The sequence below is a fragment of the Heliangelus exortis genome, chromosome 18, assembly GCF_036169615.1.
Source record: "Heliangelus exortis chromosome 18, bHelExo1.hap1, whole genome shotgun sequence".
In the NCBI taxonomy this organism is placed as follows: Eukaryota; Metazoa; Chordata; class Aves; order Apodiformes; family Trochilidae; genus Heliangelus; species Heliangelus exortis.
In genome coordinates, this window is record NC_092439.1 from 15398052 (window position 1) to 15423759 (window position 25708).

General features: G+C 48.0%; 3 protein-coding genes and 1 long non-coding RNA gene across 11 annotated transcripts in view; 2 read left to right on the top strand and 2 right to left on the bottom strand.

The window, feature by feature from the left end:
- Nucleotides 1-6315, bottom strand: part of LOC139804733 (USP6 N-terminal-like protein) — a 73613-nt gene extending 67298 nt beyond the window's left edge. For 6 of the 8 annotated variants that reach the window (XR_011729517.1, XR_011729516.1, XM_071762234.1 and 3 more), the window contains exon 1: nt 6233-6315. The gene's annotated coding sequence lies outside the window, so the exon portion shown is untranslated. Of the gene's footprint in view, nt 1-6114; nt 6197-6232 lie in introns of those variants that run through there. The other 2 variants (XM_071762232.1, XM_071762230.1) reach the window with 2 other exon arrangements.
- The window catches only part of LOC139804605 (mucin-5AC-like), a 284635-nt gene that overhangs the window by 243640 nt on the left and 15287 nt on the right, over nt 1-25708 (top strand). The gene's annotated exons all lie outside the window — the stretch shown is intronic.
- Nucleotides 13811-14761, bottom strand: LOC139804737 (uncharacterized). Its single transcript, XR_011729518.1, has 2 exons — nt 14658-14761; nt 13811-13929 (listed from the first exon to the last, which is right to left on the bottom strand). It is a non-coding gene; the product is annotated as an uncharacterized lncRNA (long non-coding RNA).
- On the top strand, nt 14641-24590 carry RNH1 (ribonuclease/angiogenin inhibitor 1). The gene is made up of 9 exons (XM_071762242.1): nt 14641-14750; nt 16365-16535; nt 18259-18429; nt 19371-19541; nt 20361-20531; nt 20918-21088; nt 21996-22166; nt 23255-23425; nt 23838-24590. Exons 1-9 carry the CDS (start codon nt 14665-14667, stop codon nt 23923-23925), a joined length of 1371 nt encoding a protein of 456 aa, XP_071618343.1. The 5' UTR covers nt 14641-14664; the 3' UTR covers nt 23926-24590.

Below are 25708 nucleotides of genomic sequence, written 5' to 3' on the forward strand. Positions count from 1 at the left end.
TCACTGAGGTTCTGAGGTCACCCTGACAGCCCTGTGCTTCCCCAGACCCTCCTGACCCTTCCTGTGGATGGGTGTCACATTATCCACCCTCCACTCACCCAGGAGCTGCCCTGCTGACCAGAATTGTTGGTAAATGATGGAGAGAGGCTCAGGGAGCTCCCGTGCCAGCCTCCTCCATGCTCCTGGTTGACTCCCACCCAGCCCCTGTCACACTTTGAACACGAGGAGCTGAGGCAGGAAGGCTTTCAGATCTGAGAGGGGTCTGTTCCCTCCCATCCCTGCCCATCCCCTCCCAAGGTCATGCAGACCATCAGCCTCTCCTCTCTTTCTCCTGCTCCTTGCTTTGCTGCTGTTCCCTCTGCTCCTTTGCCATCAGCTGCCTCCTGCTCCTCAGCACCCACACCCATCGGGTGCTGGGCAGAGCCCTGGAGCCCTCTCCTGAGCCAGCCCTGCCCCAGGGGGTCCTCAGGCACCCATCCCAGCAGCATCCAGATGGGGTTGTGTGCGTATATACTTGTATTTTTGTTATTTTCCCCTGACGTTACTGACTTTCCCCACTGCTGGTAAATGTTTCCATTTTCCTTTAATTTCCAACTTTAAGTCTCTAATCTTTGTTCCTCTTCTATCTTCCCTTTGGTGGGGGGGGGTAATAGAGAATACTTTTGTCTTCTGGTTTTTGGTACACCCAAACTGCTAAGCCGTGGCACAGTCAGTGTTGTTGGATGAATCCCATCCAGCCCCACAGCCCTAAGCATGCCCAGGTGCAGAAGCAGAGCATTACCTACTTCCTCTTGGATCATGGGGGAGTTGTTCTGCTCTCCATCTTTATTTTCCAGCTCAGAAGGCTGCATGCTGTCGGGGTAGCTGGTCTGACAACTAAAGACAGAGGCAAAGGCAGCATTAAGCATCTCAGCCCTTTCCTCATCTTTGGTTGCAATGTTCCTCCCACATCCAGTAAGGGATGGAGATTCTCCCTGGCTCTCTCTTTAGTGTTGATGTATTTATGAAAACTTTTTTTATTGTCCCTTATCTCAGTGGCCAAGTTGAGTTCCAGCTGGGCTTTTGCCTTCCTCATTTTCTATGATTTTCTCTCTTGTTTAACCTAACAAGATCTCTGTACTTCTCTTGAGTTCCCTGCCTCTTCTTTCAAAGGCAGAGAAAGATCTTCCACTCCTCTTTTCAGCAGGCATTGACAAGCTGCTGAAACACTAACAAACATTTCTGAGCACACCGGCTTTAATCCTGCTGTCAGGATGCCAGCAGGGCCCCAAGTCCTAAGGAGATCAGGTTTGTACCAAGAGACACAAAGATGGTTTGGTGGGGACACACAGGAGGTGGAGCATCCCCAGCACCTCTTTCCTCTCTATGGACCATTTTTCCCTTTCTTGGATTGACCACAAGTAGTCTCCCACTACAAAAACCCTGCGCTGACATCTAAAAGGTGGTGGGAAGAGCCTTGTTTGCTTGATTTTTCAAAATGAAGTGTTTTTTTTCCTTAACCTCCTCTACTTTCATCCAGAGTTCACCAGCACTCTGAGCTTCCACCCTACCAGATGCAATGGGAAACGTAAAGCTGAGTGGTGCTGCCTCCCATATTTGATTTCCAGGATTCAAGCCACAAGGAGAGCTAAAAATACCATAATTAACCAATCCTTTTCAATGCAAGATTCACTGCCGCAAGGGAATTATACAACTGCAAACGTGGAATAAAAAAAAAAAATTTGAACTAGGAAAACAGCTGGCCCAGATGGTAATCTCTAAATCCAAGCAAGGACCACAACACCCAAAAATGTGGAGGAGCTTGTGCTTCTAGTGGTGACGAGCTCTGATGTGCTTGCAGGCTTGCTGCTGCAATATCATTTGGGTATCATCTTTGCTCTGCACTGATTATACACAGAGAGCTCGTGCTGGCTATATTCCATGCAAGCTGTCTCCTGGCTGCTTGGTTCTGTGTCATCCTGCATGACAGGAGTTACATAGAGAACTTTTATTCCTGGCAAAGCACACTGCAGAGAGACAGCTCCAGAGCTAAGGGTTTCTTCACCTGCAGATTTAGCAGGGGTTTTTCTATTTGTTTGTTTTTTAGTTTGTTTTTTTTTTTTAATCACTGCCTAGTCCTTACACTCCACATCTAGACTTTAAACATTGTCTCTTGGCAATACAGGGGCTCATTACTCACAGTGGCACACCCAGAAGAACCACCAAATCCTCTCCATTTGAGCCCAACCATCAGCTTTACCCTGGAATTACATTTATCTCTCTGGCACTAGGCTCCTATTAATGGAATTACCAGGCAGGCTCTTCAGACTTAATACTTGAGAGGTGGGCTGGGATGGCACTGCTCCAGCCTCAACCTACAAAGCATGCACTTTTTGTGCTCCAACATCCTCCAACAAGCTGCCCTAATGAGCCCAACCTTGTGATGAGGACCAGGGAAACAAAAGAAACAAACCCAAACTGTCCAGGTCAAACAATAGCTTTCTAGGAACACCCAAGCCTCTTGCCAGCTTTTCCAATCCCACTTCCACTGTCCTGCAGCACAGAGCAGGATGTCACGGGCAGGATGATCCCCGTGGGGATGCTGAGTCAAGAGTATGGATGGGGCTCAAGCAGCACTTAGGGATGTGAGTCTGCACCAGTCCCTCTTCAGATATCTCATGCTGAGGGCAACAGTGCAAACCCACAGCTAAGGGAGCACCTGTCCACCCCAAAAACCACAGAGAAAGCACTCAGGTCTGAACAGCAGTTCCAGAAATGTAAAATGGGGAGGCCCATCAGAGCAAACCAGCCAGGATTGCTGCAGTCCATGATATTACCTTGCATGAGGAAATCAACTCCCAGCCATCAGACAGCAGCTATTGCACTGCCATGCTGAGCAGTCTGCAGCACAGCATGCAGTCCCCTAAACCACCTGCACTACCGAACAGGACAACTGTGTACCACAGGCTGCCAAAAGCTGAACGGGATGCAGAAAGCAGCCGTCCCACAGAGCACCACTGATGGCACTCTGACTTCAAGCATCTCTCTGGGCTGTTCTTTGCACACAGCAGCTGTAGGTTTGTTTGGGTGGGGTTTTTCCAGTCACCTGCAAAGGGGCCTCTCTGCCCTTGACAGGGAGAGAATGCAAGGACAAAATGGAGATTCACCAGAATCACCATGTTTTCCCAGGTATAAAGACCCAGACACAGCACTGCCAAAACAAGGTAACAAGGGGAAAGCTCATTTGCAGACTATGGATGTGCCCCTGCAGCAGCTTGAGCTGGGGGAGCTAAACTACTCTCTCCTGTAATTAAAATGCAGGAGAGGAAAGCACAGGAATTACTCCAGCATTGCTGTGAACAAGCTTCAGTTTCAAAGTTGATCTTAACACGCACTCTTTGGTAAAATTTTAATTTAAAAAAAAAAAAAAGGGGGGGGGAGGGATGGGGATAAGAGATTTTGCTGTGAGAAAAGATCTTCCACAACCCTGTTATTAAACCACGTAGGGAGCAAATGAAGAAGACCAAGCAAGGCTGAAGACAGCCCCCCTCTATTCCCCACTGCCCTTAAGTTTGCTCTGTCAGATGCTCTCAGCTGCTCAAGGGCTCAGGAAGGCAGTGACAAGAAAACCACATCTAAAGTGAGACCTCACATCTGAAAGCACCTATGCAAAACACAGCCTGAAACCTTTCTTCCAGCTCAGGAGCCAACCTGATGTTTTGCAAAACCATTCTGGTGAAACACGACTGCTTGCACTGAGAGTGAGATTTGCTTTTTGATTTGATTTGACTCTTAAGCACCTCCCTATTTTCTACATATCAGGATACAAAAAAAAAAATTAAAAAGCACCTCTGGGTAAGATTACGGAGTCCTGCAGCTCAGAGTGATGTAAAAGATACAGAAGCACGTCAGAAAATGAAATTACATGTGTATATTGCACTTCACCATGGCACCCAAAGGAACAGCTTATTTAAGAAAACTATTTTTTAAGGATAATGATAAATGTAAAGAGCCATCAGAATTATGCATCAAGCTCCAAGATAAGAAATAGTATTTGCAGGATGGTGTGTGGCTAGCTGATTGTGATCTTTTAAAAGATAAACATGCTTTTCAGAAGAAGTTTGTTGGCCAATCCTCCCTCTGCTAGAAACAAACAACAAACAAACAAACAAAAAAGTAAGGTTACAACCACGAAAATGAAAAATGAAAGGCAGGAGATCATGTTTCATATGCTCACATACTTCACATCATTAGAGACACACCATATTGGTATGTTAAAAAGGACAAAATCTAAGTACATTTAAAGTTCCAAGTAGTTTCAATAAAGAGTTTCAAGCAAATTCTGCAAGAGGCAGAGCCCATTCACGGACCAGAGTGTGTCAACAAAAAGTAGTAAATAATGTTTTTATCCATTTTTCAGTTGTAGAAGTGTTGATACGTGCAAGTATTTAATCAGAAATTCAGTCTGGAGGAAGCTAACTCATCAAATGCATCCAGGAAAAGAAGTAACTTGTACATCAGAGGAAGAACTAAGGTAAATCCCTTAGGAAGGGTGTAAAATGGAGCAGAAAGTGGGTTTGAATCCAACTGATCACTGACTTAAACATAGCAGAGGCAGTAGTACAGAACTACTGCAGCAGAGCAGAGAGCATCAAGCACCCATGAGCTCAATGGAGCAGCACCAGCAGCAGCTCCCACTGCTCTCCCCAACTTCTCCACTGCTCAGTGAATTGCAGTAACCTGGGGACAGGCACCACTGCTGCAGACCTGCCATCTCAGACAGGACTTTGAGGCTCTCCACACACTAAGGTTATACTGCAGGAGGGATTTTGGAATCCCTTTGGTTTAAAGCATTGTGTATCAGTCATCACTGCTGTTCAGTTTTGCCTTTTTGTATTCAAGAACATTGGAAGGAAAGAAAAGCAGCCGAGCATAAGGCAAAGCCTTTAGCAGAATGGGATTTTTAACTGAACCCTGAATATTGTTGCTGTAAAGAAAAGTCTCAAGCCCACATACACTTCTCTTTCTCAGCACAGCACCGGCAGAGAAAGCTCCCAACACTCTCACCCGCTCTGCTCTGCACACCCTGACTGAGCCCCTTTACCTGCCAAAAACAGGCACCAAACCCCAGCCAGTCCACGCAGCTTGACAGAAGGCTCCAGCACATGCCCTCATCTGCCATCCTGCCATGGGACCATGGGAGATCCCTGCTCCAGGCCCAGCACCTTCTTCCTTCTCCAAGGGGGAAATGTTGCCCTCAAGTTGAGCACGAATTGACTGATTTCTTGAAGGAAAAGACCTCATGATTCAGCATGGTGCCAGATTTCACATTTCTGGGTTTGTTTTTAAAGGTGGTATCACCCTGCACGCAGCTGGTTCCCTAACTCAGGTACCTGAGCAGCCAAGCCCCATCTCCAGCTACCTGGGCCCAAACCCAGCACCAAGTACTGTGGAGGCTTTTCCAAGTGAGCACTGGGCACCCAGGCCATACCTGTGCCACCCTGCATGTCCCCAAGGCTGGGCTCACCGGTGCCTGTGGGAAACGGTAATTTGGGAGGGTTTCTTTTTCATTCTGTTTTGAACTCAATGCATCCCCACCTACACTCACAGGACACCCCACGGGTTCCTGGCAGAACCTCTGGATGCCGCACAGCACCGTGCTCTGACCCTCCACACGGTACCGGTCCTGGCCCACAGCCCTTTACCCCCAGGAACACTTTTCAGTGCAAACCCAGCCTTTTGCAGCCTTCCCCACACCCCCACCGGTGCAGCTTTCGGAACAGACCCTCACCCCTTTCCCGAGTGACACACACACACAAAGCTTTCAGCAAACCCCAAAAAGCACAGCACCCCGGGACGCACAGACCAGAGCACCCCCCAGGAGCACTGTCCCAAGGCCAATGTCACACTTTGTCACCAAGCCCACAGCCCTCTGCACTCCGACCCCCCGATGCCCCACGCCTACGGCCGCCTGCAGCCCCCCCGGGACCCCCGGACACACACACACCCTGCAGCCCCCCCAGAACCCACACACCCTGCAGCCCCCCGGTACCCCCGGACACGCACACGCCCCGCATCCCCCCCCGGACACGCACACGCCCTGCAGCCGCCCCCGCCCGTTGCTGCCCTACGCACGCTCCCCTCGGTCTCCGCACACGGCCGTATCCCCGAGGGGCCCGCTCCGGAAACGCCGGCGCATCCCAGACCTTCTCCCGTCCTCCCGCTCCCTTCCCCTTTCCCCACCGCTCCTCACTCCGATCTCTCCGTCGCCACCAAGCCCCGGCCGCCCCGTCTCGTCTCGTCCCGTCCCGCCCCGCGCAGGCGCGGTGCCCCCTGCACCCCCCACAGAGGTGTGGGCACCACTCATGCTCTCGCGAGAAGAGAGTAGAGCAGCGCGGGCCGAGAGGACCTTGCGGCGGGGAATTAGCTCAGATGGTAGAGCGCTCGCTTAGCATGCGAGAGGTAGCGCGATCGATGCCTGCATTCTCCAGAATGGCTTGTATTTTGGCTTTTTTTTTTTAACCCCTGAGTTGCCAGGCCTCCGCGTTCCAGCAATGACCTTTGTTTATTCTTCTAAAACTCCTTAAATTTTAATTTGCTTCCTTAATATTTCTAGAGTTCTATCGGGTTAAGCTGTGGTTAATGCACGCAGAGCGCTGTCTCCTGGATGCACAGAGGGATTTTGCCTCTGCAAGAGGGATTTTGCCTTCTGATTCAGTACTGGGCAAGGCCCAAAATATCTCCAGCCCCCAATCTCACCTGCATATCCCGTTCAGGAGCTGGAGAGCTCTAGGGATATCCTCCCCTGGGAGTCTGCCTTTAGTAAATTTGAGAAGGAATTAAAATAGCTCAAGCGAGGACTCAAGGTCCACGTAAAGGACCCAGGAAAAAACAAAAATAAAGATTAAAGGCAAGATTTTTGTCCTGTGAATTTAACGAGCAAAATTCAGGCAACAGTTCAAATTCTTCACATTTTGCTATTATTCTACTGTGAGCCAAAAAGAATAGCTAAATGCTTTAAAGAAAAGGGAAAAAAAAAAAAGAAAAGAAAAAAAGAAAGTTAATTTTAAAAACTGAAGGGGTATCATGGAAAAAATAGGAATACAGTGAGCTGTCATTTCATCTGAGTCAAAGAACTGGAAACTGAGGGTGGAAAAATAATTATGTGTGCTCTCTGCAGTTATATGCATGAGGAAATCAGCTTTCTGACTGATTTAAATGGTGAGTAGTGGAATTCAGCTTTCAGGCTGCTCACATTCCCCAGCCTAGACCTGAAGAAACTGCAGACATCACCTGAGCCCTGGGGTGGTGGATGAGGCAACAGATCCAGCTCAGAAAATCCCATGCTCTGAAACCTCAGGGAACTTCCCAGCACGTTCACAGCTCCCCATACAGAACCCGGGGCACGGTGAGAAACACAGGAAGGTGCCTTCCACACCTACCAACATCATTTCATCAAACCACATCAGCAGAGAGAGTAAGAAGCCTTAATATTATGGGGTCTTCTTTTACAAAGAATAAACCCAGTGGAACTCTTTTTGTCTGAATAACTCCCATGTGCAGAGATTTTTACTTTGCTCTGGTTCCTTTATGCATCTATAACCATGAGGTACCCATGGGTCCTGTTTATTGTAATTTTTAACTCCTGCAGATCATTGAAAATCTCTCTAACCCCACCACCCTTCTTTATTAGGCAGTGTGGATGTTTAAATTAGAGAACTGGATTGAAGAGAGGACGCAGTGGCTTTTAAAAGTTATTATTTGACAAAAATACTCATGAATTCTCACAGGCAGTCTCATGGAGACGAGAAGGCAATGGACATTGCTTCTGGCAATGGACATCTACCAGTCCTTTCCAGAAAATGGCAATGATAATATTCAAACTGAATATTCAACTGAATTCAAACTGAAGTTTGAGAAACAGAGGAATGTATTGTTGCTGCTTTGGTTTTTGGTTGGTTGGTTGCTTGGTAGTTTTAGCTTGAAGATTCCATTCTTGTCTTTTAAAGCTGATTTATACTCAGACTTCTGAGCCCCTGACAAACTCCTAACATAACCAGCTGTTGCTCCAATGGTCTTGAAAGCTTCAACAAATTGTTTCAGCCTTCCACTGCAGCAGTAACTAAAAGAAAACTGAAATCCATTGCAGTACCCAGCGTCATCAGCTGCCGGGCAGACAGCACGAAGAGGCTGCACTGTGGAAAACATCTGTGTCTGTGGTGCAGTCCTCTTGTTTGGCTTTATCTCCTCCCTCAGCATCTGCAGGATCTTGGTGACCACTGGCAAACTCGGATGGTGGAAAATTAGAAGACTATAGGTCTGGTGAAAGTGATTCTGCATCGCCCTCTGCAGCCAGGCAGGCAACCACTGCCAGCAGTCCCGGCAGCAGAAAAGCTGGATTAGGTGAAAAATTCTCCTGGCCATAGTTTTCCTGCAGGTAACTGCAGTGCAGTGGTTGATGAAACCATCTGGAAAGCCCCATTTTCACAGGGCCCATGGTGAAAGACTTTATATGCAGGGATGAAATGTTACACAAATACCCACAGCAGCATTTCATTATAATGATTCCCATCCACCAAAAAACCAAAACCAGCACGAAACAAGAACAGCTTTTCTTTTACAGGAACAAAATGGCCACAGCAGCAGTTTCTCCACTCTGGCTCTGCAGATGCTTTTGCTTCCCAGTGCCTTATCTGGCATCTTCAGGAATGACCCAAATCTTGCACTTTCTCCCCCTACAAACCTTACTTCTTGAAGTGGTACTCGAGATCAAGGCAGAAATGGCCTCTAGTCATGGATGAAGTAATTTATGCAACGACTTCACTAGTACACGTTGCATGGTAAAATTAGAAAAAGATCTGGCACTATGCTGGAAATGTTACTGTCTTTAATTGCAATTAAGTACATGCACAGAGGCATCATGAGAGCAGAGAAGGGGAAACGAGCTAGAGGGGGAAGAAGCTTTCAGCTTATAGCAATGAGCTTACTTTAAATACCCTTTTGTAAGTGTATTTTGTAAGGTGTGGAAATTCAGTTTTAAAATGAAGTAATCTTAAATGCAGAGATACATCCCAACTTCCACAGCTCTCAGGAAGGACACGAGACGTCCCTTTGCTGGGTCTATGCACCCGTAAGGAGAACACCACTGTTCTCTCCCTCTCTGGTACAAAGACCAGAGGAGGGGGGCCCTCTAAAAAAAGAGGAGATACATTTGGGTAACCTGAAAAAGGGGGTGGAGAAATGCTGAAAGAGAAGGGAATGCAGGGCAGGTATTACCCCTCAGGGTCCATGCAAATGCTGAGGGGGACATAACTTCCACACCAGGACTCTTACACTGTTTCCATAGAGACATGCAGATGTATTTCTCACCAGTGTTTGCTGTGGGGTTTCTTGGCCCCATTTTACATCGTTTCCTCTGGACTTGTGGGTGTCTTGGTGAGTAGGACAGCCTGGTCCTGGCTAGCTGGGGATGCCCTTTGTTGTCCTGATGGTGAGGGCAGCCATCTTTGGAAGATGGAAGGGAGACAGAAGCTGTTAACACCTTGGTGTGGCTCCTGGCTTTTTCACGAGCACAGACCACTGCTTTTTCCAGGGCAGGAGGTCTACAGAAGGCCTATGTGACACAGACCACTCTGAATCCTGTAACAAACACTAGACTTGGTCCTTTGAAGTCTTCTAACACTGGCAGCAGAGCAGGAACCAAGAGCAGGGAGCTGCCAGCAGAGGCACCTTTACTCCTAGGTCAAATGACAGTCATCTGATTTCAAACTACCTGGTTGAGCAGGGCAGAAACATCTTTCCCTGCCCACAGCACCCCTCTCACCACCCTGGCAGGGACAGGAGCCAGCAGCTCATGTCACCCCCAGCTCCTGGCTGGCACTCACCAGGTTTCAGGTCAGGGCCAGGGGCACCAGGACTGTCCTAGCAACCAACCTCCTTTTGTGGAAATTCCTGCCTTTTTGGGAGGGAATTGGGAAGAGTTGCAACCACTGGAATTCATCTCTCTTGTGGGCACCAAGGAAGGTGGGCTTCAGCTCTTGGAGCTTTTCTGGTAGTTCCTTCCCATACCCTCCAGAAGTAAAACAAAAACAAGGGGGGAGGAGGAACCTCTAGTGCTGCTCCTGGGTGCAAAAAAGCCTGAGCTGCCCAGCCTGCACCATCTCCCCTGACAGCCTCAGCAGGGAAAAATGGAGCTGCCCTGCCTCTGCTTCATCTGCATCAATTGAACATCAATCTCTGTGGCAGAGGGAGGGGAGAAAACAAGTCACTTAATTCAACCTGCAATCAGCATGCCATGCAAATCCTCAGGGGGGAGGCAGGGTAGGGTTGGCTGCTGAGAAGCACTTTGAGGGAGGCACAGCCAGGGGTGTTCCCAGGGGACCCTTCTAGCACCCACAGGAGCAGAGGGCTCCATGTGCTGACCCAAAACAGGGTCTGTACAACCATCCTGTAATAACCCCGCTCACAAACTGAGTTATTTCCTTTATTCCAGCTCTGCACAGGGAGGTGTGCTAGGTGGTAAATCTACAAAGTAAGCACACCTTGCTGGCAGCACAGGGATTCTTTTGTACAACAAAAATGCAAAACTACTTTACCTCTAAGTATATTGATATAATCTGTCCACATGATTCGTTAACTAGTTCTTCCCTTCCACTTAAAATGGAACCTTTCCACTAAGCATGCTCAGAGGGTGGGGTGCTTTTGTGAGAAGTGGCTCCTTTCAGCCTAATGAAGGGAATTTTAGTATGTTAATGAGTTGAGTTTGCAGTAAGATTAATTAGCAATTGTTTTCTATTATGAACTTAGTGCTTAAGGCTAAAGAAATCAGGGGTTAGCATCTTCCATTCAATCCTTCTACACGCTAAAACGAGTTCTGTCTAAAAAGATCCCGGCTGGGGGGGGTTACCCCCAGGTGAGGTGGCAAAGGGGCAGCAATGTGTGACCATCACTCCGTGCCTGGGCTTGCCTGAGGGACAGAGAAGCTATTTGCAAACCCTGGCATCTCTATCCTTACTTTTACACTGCGGTGCCTCATTTTCAGACGGATCCTTCAATAGCAACTCCTCCCTTGCTCTGGGCTAAACCCCGGCTCCATGACCAAGAGTAAGAAGTTAAAGCTGCCTCTGTCACGGGATTTCGTGGGGGTATTTGCATTGCCCGGTGTGACTGTGTGCAGAGTGGGGCTCTGTGAGCCCCTGAAGAGCTGCCCTGGGTCGGGAAAAGCCACCACAACCCTCCTTTCTCCCTCTGGCAGGCACCGTGCGTACAGCACCGAAGGCTGCGCAGGAACAGGCGCCGGAAGGCGTCAGCGCTGCGCTCCCCGCTCCCCGCACAGCCCCGGTACCGCCTGGGTGAGTATGGGAACCAGAACCGGGATCGCGAACTCCTGAGCCTTTCCCTTCTGCTTACTTAGGAGGAGCACGTAGCTGCTTTAAAGTCTAAGGATTGTGGAGGCTGTTCTGTGTAGGGAACGGCTGGTTGTGCTTATTTGAATTGTTGTGTGGGGATTTGGTGCTTGTAGGAAGAAGAAACTGAGGGAGAAGCTCAGATTTTGGGGAGGAGGAGATGAGGGGACTCACTATGTCGCCTAGAAAGCTCTCCCCACTCCAAAACCTTGATTTGCTCTGTCGCGTGAAAGTGTGAATGAGCTTTTACTGGGACTAAAAGTACTGGGAAACCAGGGGGAGGCAGGGAGCCAGAGGAGGAAGTCAGCTGAGCCGTGACAAATCCCTTCCAGTCCGGAACAGGCACTGGGACTGACGTGTGAGCGAGCTGCTGATGGGATGGGGAGAGCCCGGGGAGGGTGAGAGTCATCCCAGTAGCAAAATTCCATGCACCCATCCCCCAGTGCTCTCCCGGCTTAGCTTCAAACAGCCTAAAAGAAGAGACCTTAAAAGGAGGTCCTGCTTGGTAGCTCATCAACGTGTTGTGTTAATGAGGGAGAGAAAATACAAGAGAAGATGCGTCACAGGCAGGGCTGGTGGGAGGCTGGGAGAGGGTGTACAATTCCAGGTTCTGCAGCCTGGGCCTCATATGCAACCATTGGCACGCTGGAAGTCAGGGAGATATTTTTGTTTTCATTCCTAGTTCAAACAGTTCCCAGTTCTGACCTTCCTGGGGCAGTACAAGAGGGTTCCTGTCTCCCTCTCCGTGTTGCCCCTTCCCTGGGTGACCTGTGTGCATCCCCATCCTACTCTGGATCCCAGCATGGGGCAGGGGTTGTCCTCTCAGCCCTGGTGGGACCTTCCCATGTAACCAGTGATCCTCCCTCCCATCCCTTGTGCACACCCTTGCTACAGGGACTTCCCTCTCTTCTGTCTTGTTTCCTGCATATCCTCATGCTCCTGGTAAGGGGGGAATTGGGATGGATGGGAAAAAGGGGCAATAAGGGAAGGGGGGGAAATAGAAAGAGGAGAAAAGGAGGGCAAAGGGGTTGAAAGGAACAAAAGAGGGAAGAAGGCAAGAAGAGTGAGGAAAGGGAAAGAAAAGGGAGAGCACCGGAAAAAGGGAATGAAGGGAGAAAGTGAAAATGAAGGGGGAAGAAAGAGAAGGGGAAAAGGGAGAAAACAGGGCAAATAGGTGGAAACAAGGGAGGAAAAAGGGGATAGGACAGGAAAAAGAAGAAAGGGGAAGTTAAGAATGGGAAGAAAAGAAAAAGGGAACCGATGAGAGAACAGGTAAAAAGTAGGGAAAGGATATAGAGGAAGCAGATGAAGAAGCAGGGAAGAGGGAGGAAAATGGGAGGGAAAAAAATGGAAAGGGAAAAAGAAGGAAGGAAATAGGGAATCAAGGTCAGGAAAAAAAGGAAAAGGGGGAAGGGGAAGAAATGTCAAAGAAGGCAGGAAATAGGGACGAAAAAGGGAAGATAAAGGAAAAAAAAAGGAAGAAAGGAGAGAAAGAGGCAGAGGAGGAGGAAAGGGAAGAAAGAAAGGAACAGCAGGAAACACCACAAACCTCCCTACCGCGCTCTGGACTTCGCCAAGCTCCTCCCCGCCGGGGCGGAACCGGAGCGGGGGGGGTGGAGCTGATCCAGGGTGGGACCGGCCCGGACCCGGGGAGGCTGAGTGGGTAGTAGGAGCTACCGGGCCCGGGATGAGGCGGCGAGAAGGGTAACGTGGTGAGTTCCGGAGTTAAGTGTTAAATATGGTGCGAGGGGAAAAAAAAAATAAAAAAAAGGGGAGGAGGAAAGGGAAAGGAAGAAGTTTTGTGAGCAGAGGAGGCAGCTGCCTGAGCTGGAGTAGCCCCATGGCGGATGTGCCTGAGCTGGGAGATAACGGCACTCGGAACCGGGTTTCTTCTTCAGCTCGCAGGAAGCTGCATAGCTGAGCTGTTTTGATCTGAGGGAGGCAAACTAGGGACAAAATTCAGTGAACAAACTCGGGAGATGTGTACTAAGTCATGTAGTTGGTTTCCTTGGGTCGGCATTGATTTTTTTAACCGGGTGATTCAAGCCCCTCCATACGGTGCCCCGATGCCAACCCACGAAGGGCCTGGTCCGAGAGGTCCAGCAGCGTTTCGGGTTCTGCCGGAGGGTGCGCAGGAGCTGCGCGGATGCTCCGCTCGTTGTCCCGCCTTGCTCCGGGTTCCCGGCACCGCCTTCCTCCCGTGGCACTTCCTCTTCCTGCCTGAATGAGGGATTTGGTGTGGATGAAGCCCGATAGGAGCTCTCACACCTGACTGTATGAAAAGCCTGATTTCGGTAACCCTCGAACCTTCGATTCTCAACCCCTCGACGGACATGGGGGAGGCCAGTGATGAAAGGCAGTAATTTTTTCTGTTCACAATCCAGTGTGGTAACTCAGTTTTTTTTGTTCGTTTTTGGTTTGTTTGGTTGGTTTTTTTTTCCAAATACCCTGTAGTCTGAGTTATGTTAGCAAAGACAGAACACCAAGACTGCTTTTTGTCACCGACTGGAACTTTGTAGACTCAGCCTCCAGCTCACATATTTGCCTTGGCATATTTTTTCATATTTGTCTGGAGCTGCTGTGCTTACATAAGCTCAGAAGTACAGTTTGACTGGAGGAAAAATAATCCTGTTTACCAGCTTCTTTGTACTTGGATCTGCCCAACCAGAGTAGCCTCTCAAAGCTTGGATATCACATCATGGATATGAATGCTTCTGCCATCCACCTGGGTTCCCCTTCTCACGTACAGACACGTTGCTGGTAGGATTCTTAAGCTAAGCCTAGGCAGTTCTCATAGTAGTCTTCCTCGTTCACCTTAATTCTCTCCAAGATACCTTAATTTTTAGTATAGCTCAAGATCCCACAATCAGCCAGGGGTGCTACACTGGTATTGCTCAGTAGTGAGCAATAGTGAGAGAGTAACACTGAAACCTCTAAAAAAACTTTGTTCTGGTTAAGATCCTTTGGAGAGGGAAGGGGGGTGTATTATTCTTGCACAAGCAGCCTTCAGATATTAAGCTGCTGCCACATCTCTCCAAGATCCATGTGCATTTTGCCTCTAGGAGGGGGGAGGGCCGGGCCTTGATAAGTCCTAGACAAAACCACTTGAATGCTGCTGGCTTGTATTGGTTCTGGTAAAACACCATCTGTCCTCTTTGTGTGGTGTGATCCATGGCTGAGGGCTGGGGATGTTGAAGAGATTGTTGTTTTCATCAGTCGATGAAAAATAAAAAGTTATAATTTTTCTTTTAAATTTTCAGATCTTATCTCAACTGTCAAAATGGAGCTTGACATCCAGTGTGAGGAGATGAACCCATCTAGATGGGCAGAACTTCTGTCCACAATGAAATCCTGCAAAGCCATCAGGTAGTAACTACTAATTGCATGTCATCCTTTCTAAGTAAGAAATGTGTTTCTCTCCAGTGTTTTTCAGCTGCAGAACTGCTCACCTATGACTCTGAAATTGCACAGTAACAAAAATGGTTCTACGTCTTTTACCCAGAAAATTATTTTTGAGGAGGGGGTACCCACCCTCTTGCAGTTTTTTCAACTATGGCTGAACATCTTTTGGAAAGATGTAATGGTATATGGTATATTATATTATAACGGTATATTTCTTCTATGGCATGCTAGAACTCAACTAGGTAATTCCTTTATCTAAAGATGTCTCTTTGTGCTCATTAGGTTGCATGCTCTTAAGGTTCTGGTTGTGTGCTATCAAGTATTTTAATTAATTTAATGTACATTAATACTCACACACAAGCTACATGCCAGTAAATTTTAATCCTTCACTTTGCCTCCAAAAGTACATTCCTTATGTGTTGGGCAAACCAGTGTGAGGGAACCATCTCCTGGGGTGTAAGCTATAGGACAGGGTTCAGAAGGGTGGCTTCCTCTCTCTTCTGGTTTGGGATTCCCACAGGATGGTATCATCTTCCTTGGGCTGGAGAGGGTGGGCTGCATCAAGCCAGTGATGGTTTGGAGGAAGTCAGGTTGAAACTGACCTGCTTTTGTTTTGCAAAGGAGCTTTTTGCTGGCAAACTTCCTGAGCCTGAGCTTGACTTCTCCAAGTCTGCTTTGAGGGGCAGGGAATGCAGGGGTATGGTTCCCTCCTTGGCAGAGGCTGTCCTGCTCAGAACAGGGTGGATGAGAGTGGCTGTGGCAGGGTTTGTGTCAGTGTTGATCGTGATCCCATTGGGAACCAACTCTTCTTGCCAGAGACAGAAAATTAGGAGCCTACTAGAGCCACACTTTTCATACTGTTGTCTAAGGAGAAATGACTGGACCGCATCTGGCTGTGCCTGAGGTTGCAGGGCTATTCCTGCCATTTTCCTTTTGTCCCATGTCTTTTCTGCTTCATTGGGCTCCTAAATCTTTCTTTATCTCTCCTTCCAATTCAGCTCCTCCCATCAGTGTAGCAGCAGCTGGAAAGATGCTGATGTTCAGTGGGAGGATGTACACTGCCAGCTCAGAGTTTGTGTGCTCAGAGTCATGGTGGGGAGAGAGGGTGCAGCCTGGCACTCACCTACTTGAGACCAAACTCCCCAAACTTCTCTGGGGCTGGTTGAAGACACATCCTGGCTGCTCTTAGTGTAGTACCATGTTGTCAGCCTGTGAGCTTGCCTCTGGGGTTAGATGTGGCTTCAGATGCTTGGTGGTTTGCTGCTGTTGGTGTTTAAACGATGGTGAATCCTCCAGCTGAAGCCCTGCTATGGAGGGTGTGACTTGTCCTGTGCCCTCCTCTGCACAGGGGAGCTCCTGGCTCAGACATTTGCCCTCCTGTGCCTGTGCTGCAGCTCTGGAGAGAGAATATGGCTTGGGTGGTGTGGTGCATACACACAGACTTCAGGAGGTGTCCCAGGGCTGCAGGGGAATAAATCACCCACTTTGCTTTCTCAGAGAATACTCCAGCCAGGGAGAGAAGATCAGCTCTGAGGACTGAAGTGTTCCTAAAGTGTTCCTTCTCTCCTCCTCTCTCAGGCTGGATGACTGCAATCTCTCCAGCAGTAACTGCAAGGATCTCTCCTCCATCATCAATACAAATCCATCACTCACAGAGCTGAAGCTGAACAACAACGAGCTGGGAGATGCAGGCATTGAGTACCTGTGCAAAGGATTGCTGATGACAACCTGCAGCCTCCAGAAGCTGTGGTAAAGCCCTGGGGGTTCTCTTGCTCTAATTTGCTTGCAGGCTGCTGCAGGTGAAGCCAGGAGGCAAATTAGTATGGGATGACATTAGGAGTCATGATCTCAGCAATTACCAGGGTCAGATGGTTGGAAAACTCCAGAAGTTTTTAGTTAATTGAAAGAATTCTGGATGATCAGTCTGTCAGCCAGCACTGAGGGAAGGACAGGTAATGTTCTCCCAGCCAAGCAAAGGTTTATGGAGACTTCCTTTGGAAGAGCCAGCAGATCTTCCCCTGGCCCAGGCAGCTGGATGGTCTGTTTAGAGCAGTTTAAACAAAAGAGATGAGCACAGAGGGCCTCACTCTGCCTTTAGTCCATACTGATATGTCACCTGGCGTGACATTTTCACAAATGCAATTTTCAGAGAGGTTTTCTGTCGGTTTTAAGCACAGAACTTGGTGCCTCATCCAGTTTGCTCCTTTCTCTAGAGGCCAAGCAAAAGTGTATTCTCCTGAAGTGTATTCTCAGAAGTGTTTCACGAGCTGTGAGTCCCTCTTCACCCCACTGGACTGGCTCAAGCATCATCTGCTTTGGGCAGGGCCAGCTTGGTTCAAACCAGCATGCTTTTCAAAGGCACCAGCACCACATCCAGGGGCTTCCCTCAGGAACCACAGTGCAGGAGCTTTAATCAAAGCCAGCAGCTCCTGCCCTGCTCCTCAGTGACTGAAGATTGATGCTACCTTTTCTGTACCACATCTCCAGTACCAGCAGGATGCTGCAGTACTTGAGCTACTGAGGTGTGTCCTGAGGATTCTAGACCCTACCTAGTAAAAATAATTTTCCTTTTGGATCAGATATTCCTGCTTCGAAGTCCCTGGACCCCTGCAGTGAGGAATCCCTGACAAGCTGAGGGAAAGTTGACTGTAAAGCTGATCAAACTGCAGCTCTCTGATGGTCCTTCAAGAAACTGACTGTGATGCTCCACGGGAAAACAAACACAAGTAGTTTTTCAGAGAGTTTGTTCTAAGCTTCAGACTTTTCCAGACTTTTCCAAGTAACAGCCTGGACTGAGCTGTTTCAGTAGTGTAGAAACATAATTGCTCATTTCTTGGGGTTCTAACAAGGTGTCTTAGGGAATACAAGAGTGATCAAACCTAAGTCAAACTTGGTACCACCATGCAAAACTCTTCTCTGTTGCCAGAAGTTCTCAGCACCCCACAGCAATACCAGCAGTGCTCCTGTGCTGCTTCTCTTACCTTAAGTGCTGAAGGATCAGCTTCACAGATCCTTCCTGGAGTAGGCTATTAAACTTCTAAGTGATATCCAGGGACTTAAGTTAAATGAGATTTTTAGTTTTATATGCTCTGGATCACATTTCCAGGGAGGGCAATAAATCACAAAGTGATTGCTTTATCTCTGAGATAAGCCTCATGATGATTGAAACCCTTCTATAAAGCACTTTAAGTGCTATTTAATGTAGGGTGGGATCCTCCTGATGGAGGTCCTGTATGAGTCCTACACTGAAGGAAGCAGGGGAGCTATTGTCTGTGTTAAAGGTGCCATACTAGTTGATAAAATATTTTGGCACTCCTGTAAAACAGTAGCACTACTCTGGACATAGGGCATCCAGAGGGCTATGTAATGGTGCCCTTTCCAGGCTCAAACATCAGCAGATGCTCATCTCTGAGAAGAGCCCCTGTGATTTTGGGGTTGCCTCACCCCAGCTGTCTCTGCCTCTCTCATTTAGGCTGCAAAACTGCAATCTGACAAGTGCCAGCTGTGAGACCCTCAGCTCCATCCTCAGTGCCCAGCCTTCCCTAACAGAGCTGCATGTAAGTGATAACAAACTGGGGACTGCTGGAGTGCAGGTTCTGTGCCAAGGGATGATGAACCCCAGCTGCAAGCTGCAGAAGCTGCAGTAAGTATTGGTCATCAGACAGGTCCTGCTTGTTTCTCATGTGAGACAACCAGGAGTTTGTTGCCAGGTGTGGATTTCTTCTTGTTTTATGTAACTGTGTCATGCTTATCCATGTTGGTTGGTCTTCTGAGTCTGTAAGAGCTGGTTGTCTATTCCTGTAGAGTTTTTTTCAGCCCTTCTGGCAGTGGGCTCTGTTAATGCCCAGGGAGAGCCTGATTCTGCTGCACTTGGTCCTTGTTTTACAGCTGCATGGAACCCACGTCTGCTCAGAGCCCCCAGCTCCTCTTGGGAGGGCTGCAATGCAAAACTCCGTCAGGAGTGCATGGGTTTAATTTAATTTCTTCACCATCTAGTTTTTGCCTGTGTTTCCAGGACTCCTCATGAGCCAAGCACCAGCCTATGGTTGCATCTCTGTTATGCTGCTATGAATCCAAAGTACCTTTCCTGAAGCTCCAGGTCTGCTCTAGCTTCACCAAAGTCAATTACACAGCTTTTCATTAAAAAAAAAAAAAAAAAACAACTTAAAAAACCCATTTTATCTGTAGTAACAGTAATCTCAAGAATCATTCAACAGTTTTCATAACTAAGCAGTTACTAAAATTCGTGTTAGTAAAACCAAACAAGTAATAATTAAAGTGTAATACTCATTATTGCAATTGCATGAGTATTTCATCAGCCTGGTGTAAAAATGGGGAGGGTGGTTAAGTCTTGCAAGGGTCCCTTGGGGTCTGGTTTGAGACTTAATGCTTCCTGAAATGAGCATGGAGATAGATGCTGTTAAAACCTTCTTGTTACCTCTGTTTTCATGCATTGCCTGGTATCAGCTCTCGTTGGCATCTTTTCTGCCCACCTGTAACAGACTTTGACCAGCTGGTGTCCTGTGGGTGGCAGGACATTGTGAGAGTGGTTGGGTTTCCTCTTGACTTCTTTCCTTCTCACAGGCTGGAGTACTGTGAACTGACAGCTGATATTGTGGAAAGTCTGAATGCTTCTCTGCAAAGCAAGCCCAGCCTGAAGGAGCTGAGCCTGAGTAACAACACTCTGGGAGACAGAGCTGTGAAGCAGCTGTGTCAGGGGCTGGTGGAGGCAAGCTGCAGCCTGGAGCTCCTACAGTAAGGAACAACTGCTTCTCCCTAGCTGCAGGTCATCCTGCTAGCCATGCTCTCCATAAGGCAGGAAATACTGTCAGGAATGCTTGAAGTTTAGTCCAGTTTTCTTTGCTGGGTCAGATTCCTGTAGCTGGAAACTGTAAGCAAAGTCTGAGGCTTTCATTTTTTTGGGGAGTTGACCTTTAGCATATTTTTTAGCTTTTTTTAGCATATGATTCTGCGCTGACTCTCATGCCTGTTGGTACAGTGTCTGTGTCCCAGGTTAAACCTGCAGTCACCAGAGCTGAGAGGTTGGCAGGATCTGAGAGCAGAGAAGCAAATGCCCTCAGTGACTCCAGTTCTTACCCCTGAATTATCAGCCAGCTGAGTTTATTTATTCAAACCCCTCTTTTGCTTCAAAATAGAGATGCTGGGTTTGACCTTCTCTTTGGGATAAAGTGCCTGAAGGGGTTTATGGAAGAAGGACAAATGATTTAATGTTGTCTCTGTGATCCAGCTGGGGTTGTCTGCCAGGGACTCACTGTAATACAGTGCAAAGTTCCTCTTGGAAAGGACAGCTGACAAGAAGGGGGAGTTTGGTTTGTATTAATGGATGTGGATGGCTAGATCAGAGGAAAAGTGCCCTCCAGCATCAGGGACTACAGCAGCCATGTGCTGCCTCACCCAGAGCCTGGCTGTGATATCTGTAGCATCTCTGAGCCTGGCAGGGTCTGGCAGTGACTTGCAGCCCCTTCTCAGTCTGACCTGGGGGTTTGGGCTCTGTCTAACACAGCAGGGCTGGAGCAGCAGCTCCAAATGTGCTTTTTTTTGGTTTTCCTTCAGCCTGGAGAACTGTGGCATAACCAGTGATAGCTGCCAGGACATCAGCGCTGTTCTCAGCACCAAGTCATCACTGAGAGACCTCTCTGTGGGGGATAACAAGATTGGGGACTCTGGTCTGGCTCTGCTGTGCCAAGGACTTCTGCATCCTAACTGCAAAATTCAGAAGCTGTGGTAAGAATTGGCAGTGGTTACTTAAGTCCCTCTTGCAGCCTTTGAGCTGTCTGCTTTGTGCTGCTGGTTTGATCCTAAGCAGTAAGGTTCTTAATTACACACCCTAGAGAAACAAGAATGTCTCTACTTCAAATGAGCTGCTTCTTAAAACCAGGTGGAGGGCACCATGAACAAACAGAACTGCACTGAAATCTCTGGGATCACACTCGGGGTAGAGAGTGAATGGAAATTGTGTTGGCATTGTCTTGGCTTCCTGTTGAGTTATCTGTCCACTAGAATTCCATGTTCCTGTTTCTTTTTCGTGTTACAAATAGAGCTTTTGGTGCAACTGATGGAAATGAAGGAGGAACTCATTTTATAAAGCAATATTTTGTTTTTCCCTGCAGGCTGTGGGATTGTGATCTCACAAGTGCTAGCTGTAAAGATCTCTCCAGAGTCATCAGTACAAAAGAGACCCTCGCAGAGATCAGTCTGATAGACAATAACCTGAGGGACTCAGGGATGGAAATGCTCTGTCAGGCTCTCAAGGATCCCAAATCTAAGCTGCAGGAGCTATGGTGAGCTGCTCTCAAGCTTCTCAAAACCTTTGTCTTCTTTGGAGACCTCACTGAAGAAAGATGTAGGTGAAGTAATGCCCACCAGACAGGGTCTCAATTGGGATGGTTCCAGGAACAACTTATTCCAGTTGTTATCTAAAAGATTTAGACTTGCAGAGGGTAACAGGTTTGTGTTTTTAAACTTGTAGACACTTTTAAGATCAGCCCCATAGTCCTCCTGTTATAAGCAATAAAAGACCAAGCACCACTTGCAGAGCTATTGTCTAAAATATATTTTATCATGCAACAAATGTCAGCTAGGACCCTTTTGAAGTTTGGAATGCCTCATGTGATAGCAAAATGAGTGCTGTGGTCAGTTATCTCAGGTCCTCCTTTGGATCCAGGCTCTCACACCAGTGAGATGAAAGAAGGCTCTAATGTCATGAACTATTCCTGGCATCCTCTGCTACCCTTTACCTTTTGGGCTGGGATGCTCTGGTATCACATGGGCTTCAGAGGAGAATTGTTCTTTCACTTTCAAGGAGTAGCACTTGAACTTTCCTACATTGCCAGGTCATTTTCTGCCCCTGGCTGGGTTCTGCCCCTGCCCTGGTGGTTTGGGAGCTGGGGAGGTGCCCCAGGAAGGCACGGGGTTGCTAAGAGGGACTTTGTCACTGACCATTCCTCTGCTTTATGGGCAGGTGTTTTTCCTAGGTGCACACCCCAAGGCAGACATCCCAAATAGAAAGAGTGGGAAAGGTGCTTCTTAGAAAGGATTGAGTAGATGGGGGCTTGAGAAGGAGTACAGTGATTGTGGGAAGGCTTTGGTTCCTCTTTTCCCACTATCTGGGCTCCTGTGAAGTAACTGTGAGGTGGAAGCTGCCTGATAAATTCCCTATCCAGATCTCCTGTCACTTTTCCCTTGCAGGATTAGGGAGTGTGGGCTCACGACTGCTTGCTGCAAGGCTCTCAGCTCTGCTCTCAGTGTCAACAAGCACTTGAAGGTGCTGCATATGGGAGAGAACAAGCTGGGAGATGCAGGGGTTGGACTCCTGTGTGAGGGATTGCTGCACCCCAGCTGCACCATCCAGTCCCTATGGTAAGGGTCACCCCCAGGAGCCTTCACCTTCCCCTTCCCCGAGGAGGAGGGTGGCAGTAGGTGGTAGCATGGTAGTTTTTGCTCACAAACTGATATTTTAACTAGCCCACTGGCAAGTAAGTGGAATGCACAAATGTTTGCATGTCCCCTGTCACTCGTGGTCTCTTGTCACCCTGTAATGGTGCATTCACAGCCAGACACCAGTGTGCTCCCAGGCACAGAACTGGGAGTTCATGGTGCAGGGTACCCTCAGGGTTTAAAGCCAAGTCTGGGGGGAGGCTGGAGGGATCTCTTGCTTTGTTTTGTGAGCAGATCACTGCAGAACTTCCCATGCTCTTCTTTGAACTGTTCCCCAGGGCCTCTCTCAGGTGGGACACAGAGATGGAGGAGTGACAGTCCAGCTCTGGTGTGTGAATTGCTGTGCCTGCCAGGCTCAGGGCAAAGCCTGCCTGGATTCACCACTTCTCTCCTGCTTTCCAAAGTCTCTGTGGGTGCCAGTCCTGGGGCAGGACTTGCCTTCAGCATCTGCCTGTTTCCTCCCCAGGCAGGCACCAACATCTGGCCAGCTGTGGCTTTTGTGACACTCAGGACACCCTGATTGTCTCCTCTGTGCCATCTGACCAAAGCCTGGGAGCTGCAGTGAGTGAGCTGAACAGATGGATCAGTGGAGACATCAGTAAAACTGGAAGTGATGTTTGCTGAACCATTTAAAGCTGCTCAGCCCTCAGTTTAGAGGCCTCAGTTGCTCTTTTAAGAGAATGGTTGCAAGTCTCAAGTGACAAACTTTAGATATTATTTATGATCAGTTTAAACCAAAAGCATTATGCATGGTGTTGAAGTTGGGAATATCTTCTTAGGATTCCTTTTCCCCCTGTCCCCACATACCATTAAGCTTGAGGGGACTTTGAGGTGTCTATCAGTCACCACAAGCACTGCTGTCTGTGGGAGGACCATGGAGCAGCCCCTGCTCCTACCTTGGAGATGGGAGCCTGATGGGGACCTCTGGGCTGTGCCTGCTGCCTGGCTGGGTCTCTGGAGCCATCTCTGCCTGCACTGACCTTTCCCTCTCCTCCATCCTTTCCCTGCAGGCTGGGTAATTGTGACCTGACAGCATCCTGCTGTGCAGCCCTGGCCACTGTCCTGGTCACCAAGCAGTGCCTTACTGAGCTGGACCTCAGCTACAACCCCCTGGATGATGCAGGCATCAGGAAGATCTGTGAAGCCTTGAGGAATCCCAGCTGCAACCTGCAGCAGCTGATGTGAGAGATGTTTGGGGTTCTGCTGCTGCTCCCTCTCTCTGCCATGGGGTGGGGGCCTGGGAATTGCACCTGAGGGCAGCAGTGACCCAGGGGTGTTAAATGCCACCGGCACTCGTTGGCCTTTCCCAGGGATGCAGACATAGACCTGGATCTGCTTTGGTCCATAGGGCCCAAGAACAAGGAGAGGGTGGTGCTGGGGAGGGAAAAACTGGGTCCTATCCTGTAAGGCATGTTCCTGGCATGTTCCTGGCATGTTCCTGGCATGTTCCTGGCATGTTGGAAGGCATGTTTGTTTCTCTCCAACCTAGACAGGGCCCTTCCTGTTACATGATCTTCCCATAGCAGCTATGTGTGCATCTTTCTTAATGGGAGGATGCTCACTGAACCAGTTTGCCTTTTTGTTTGGGTACAGTTTATATGACATTTTCTGGAGTTCTGAAGTGGATGATGAACTGAGAGCCCTGGAAGAATCCAAGCCTGAAATGAAGATTATTTCCTGAGCGGTGACTGTCTGCAGAGCAACATCAAAGCAGTTTCCTCTTCTTTATCTGAACTTCTTAATACATAAAGCTAATTGACTTCATAGAGAATTTGCTTGTACCAAAACCATTTGTGGATTCCCTGAGTGGGTGTCTGGGAAGCTGATGAACCTGCTGTGCATCTCTGGATGCACTAACCCAGAGGCTTAGGAAAGCATTCCACATTTTTACTACAGCATTACAGTCCTTGAAATAAACAATTACTGGGCAGCTTCTAGAAGTGGGTTTCTACACTTTAGGAACTCTTCAATCCTCTGATTGTTTCTAATGTATTAGTGAGGCTTCAAAGAGACCTCCCTTCCAAAGGCAGGAGAACTGCCTACTGTATTATTACTGGGCAGTGCTTTTGCACTTTGTAATGTAAAATGAAAGTTTTTTTCCTGCCTTTCCCTAGAAGAGTTCTTAGAAAAGCAATGCTGGCCAAGACAGTAGAGAAGAAAGAAATGAGCAGCTGTTCAGCTGTGTAACTTCAAAACTGGTGTCCCTTGGAAAGTAATTGTTGTACAACCAAAAGATGCTGTGTGCTTTTTTGCTAGTATGGGAAATAATTGAATGGTCTGATACGTTTGCTCTGGCAAGAGTAATTCTACCAGACCTTCATTAAAGTCTGTTTGCAAATAATTAAATGCCTCATATTTCTGAGTATAAAAAGAAAAATCATTTGTATCTGTTTATTTCTCCTTTAAGACCAATCCATCACTTCTGAACTACAGTCCTACTACTACTTGTTTTATATGTTTGCTTTTGGTAAGTTCCCAGCTGAAACGTGACAGGATCTTAGAGCTTTAGACAGCAAGCCTGGAAGACATTCCCGTGGTTTCAGGGGCCACTGGCTGGATTTTCTTGCCTAGAGTTTTAGTAAACCTCATTCCAAAGGGAAGAATGTACCTGTTGTACAAATAAAACACAAAATAATGAATGTAGCTTTTAAAGTATAGGAAACAAACCTGGCATTTCCCAGGGGTGGCCTTGCAGAAGGAATACTGAAGAAAATCCTGTTCCCCAACATCTCTTCCTTGAGCAGTCTCTTGGTGTGGTCACTTCCAAATCCTGGCTGGACACTGGAGTTTAAGGTGTCCTTAAGCCAGGCTTGTAATGCTCACACCATCATCCTGTAGAGGCTGTAACTGGCTTTTCCTTGACTTAAAGGACGCTTTGACCTTAGCATAGTTTCTACACCAGCTTTCACAAATCTTGAGTGGTGCCCAAGAGCAACTTTTGTGTTCAGAGTAGCGTGAAGTACAGAGTGCTTTTTTCTCTCCGTATGCACCTCTCTCAAGACTGCCCAAAATGCTAAAAAAACCACTCCTTTTTGCTTAGAGAGATTTTTGTCTTCTCTGTGGAGGGCAGAAGCAGTTCTGTGTTTAGAACCTTACCTATTCCAGTGACTTTTAAATAGGCTTTTCATCTTCATGGTCTCTCCTGGACTTGGCATGTGTGGGCTCATTTCAAGCTAGGGGAGAAGACAGGGCTGAAGAGGGGCAAGGAGCCACAAAAATAAGGCATCTGGCTGGGTGTAAGGGCTCTAAAAAAATAAGGAAATATTAGGAATGGATTTCTTAAAAGTGCCTGGTGTGGTAGAGAGAAGAGGATGTCTGAGGGGGAAGCAGAGGTACTCCTGGATTGTTCCCCTACCAGGTTGTGGTCAGGCAGGTTGAAGATGAGAGATGTTGGAGGCTAATCCTCCCTCAGCCCCATCCAGCTGCCAGGACCAGCTGGGGACTGTGCCTGAAGCAAAGCCAGC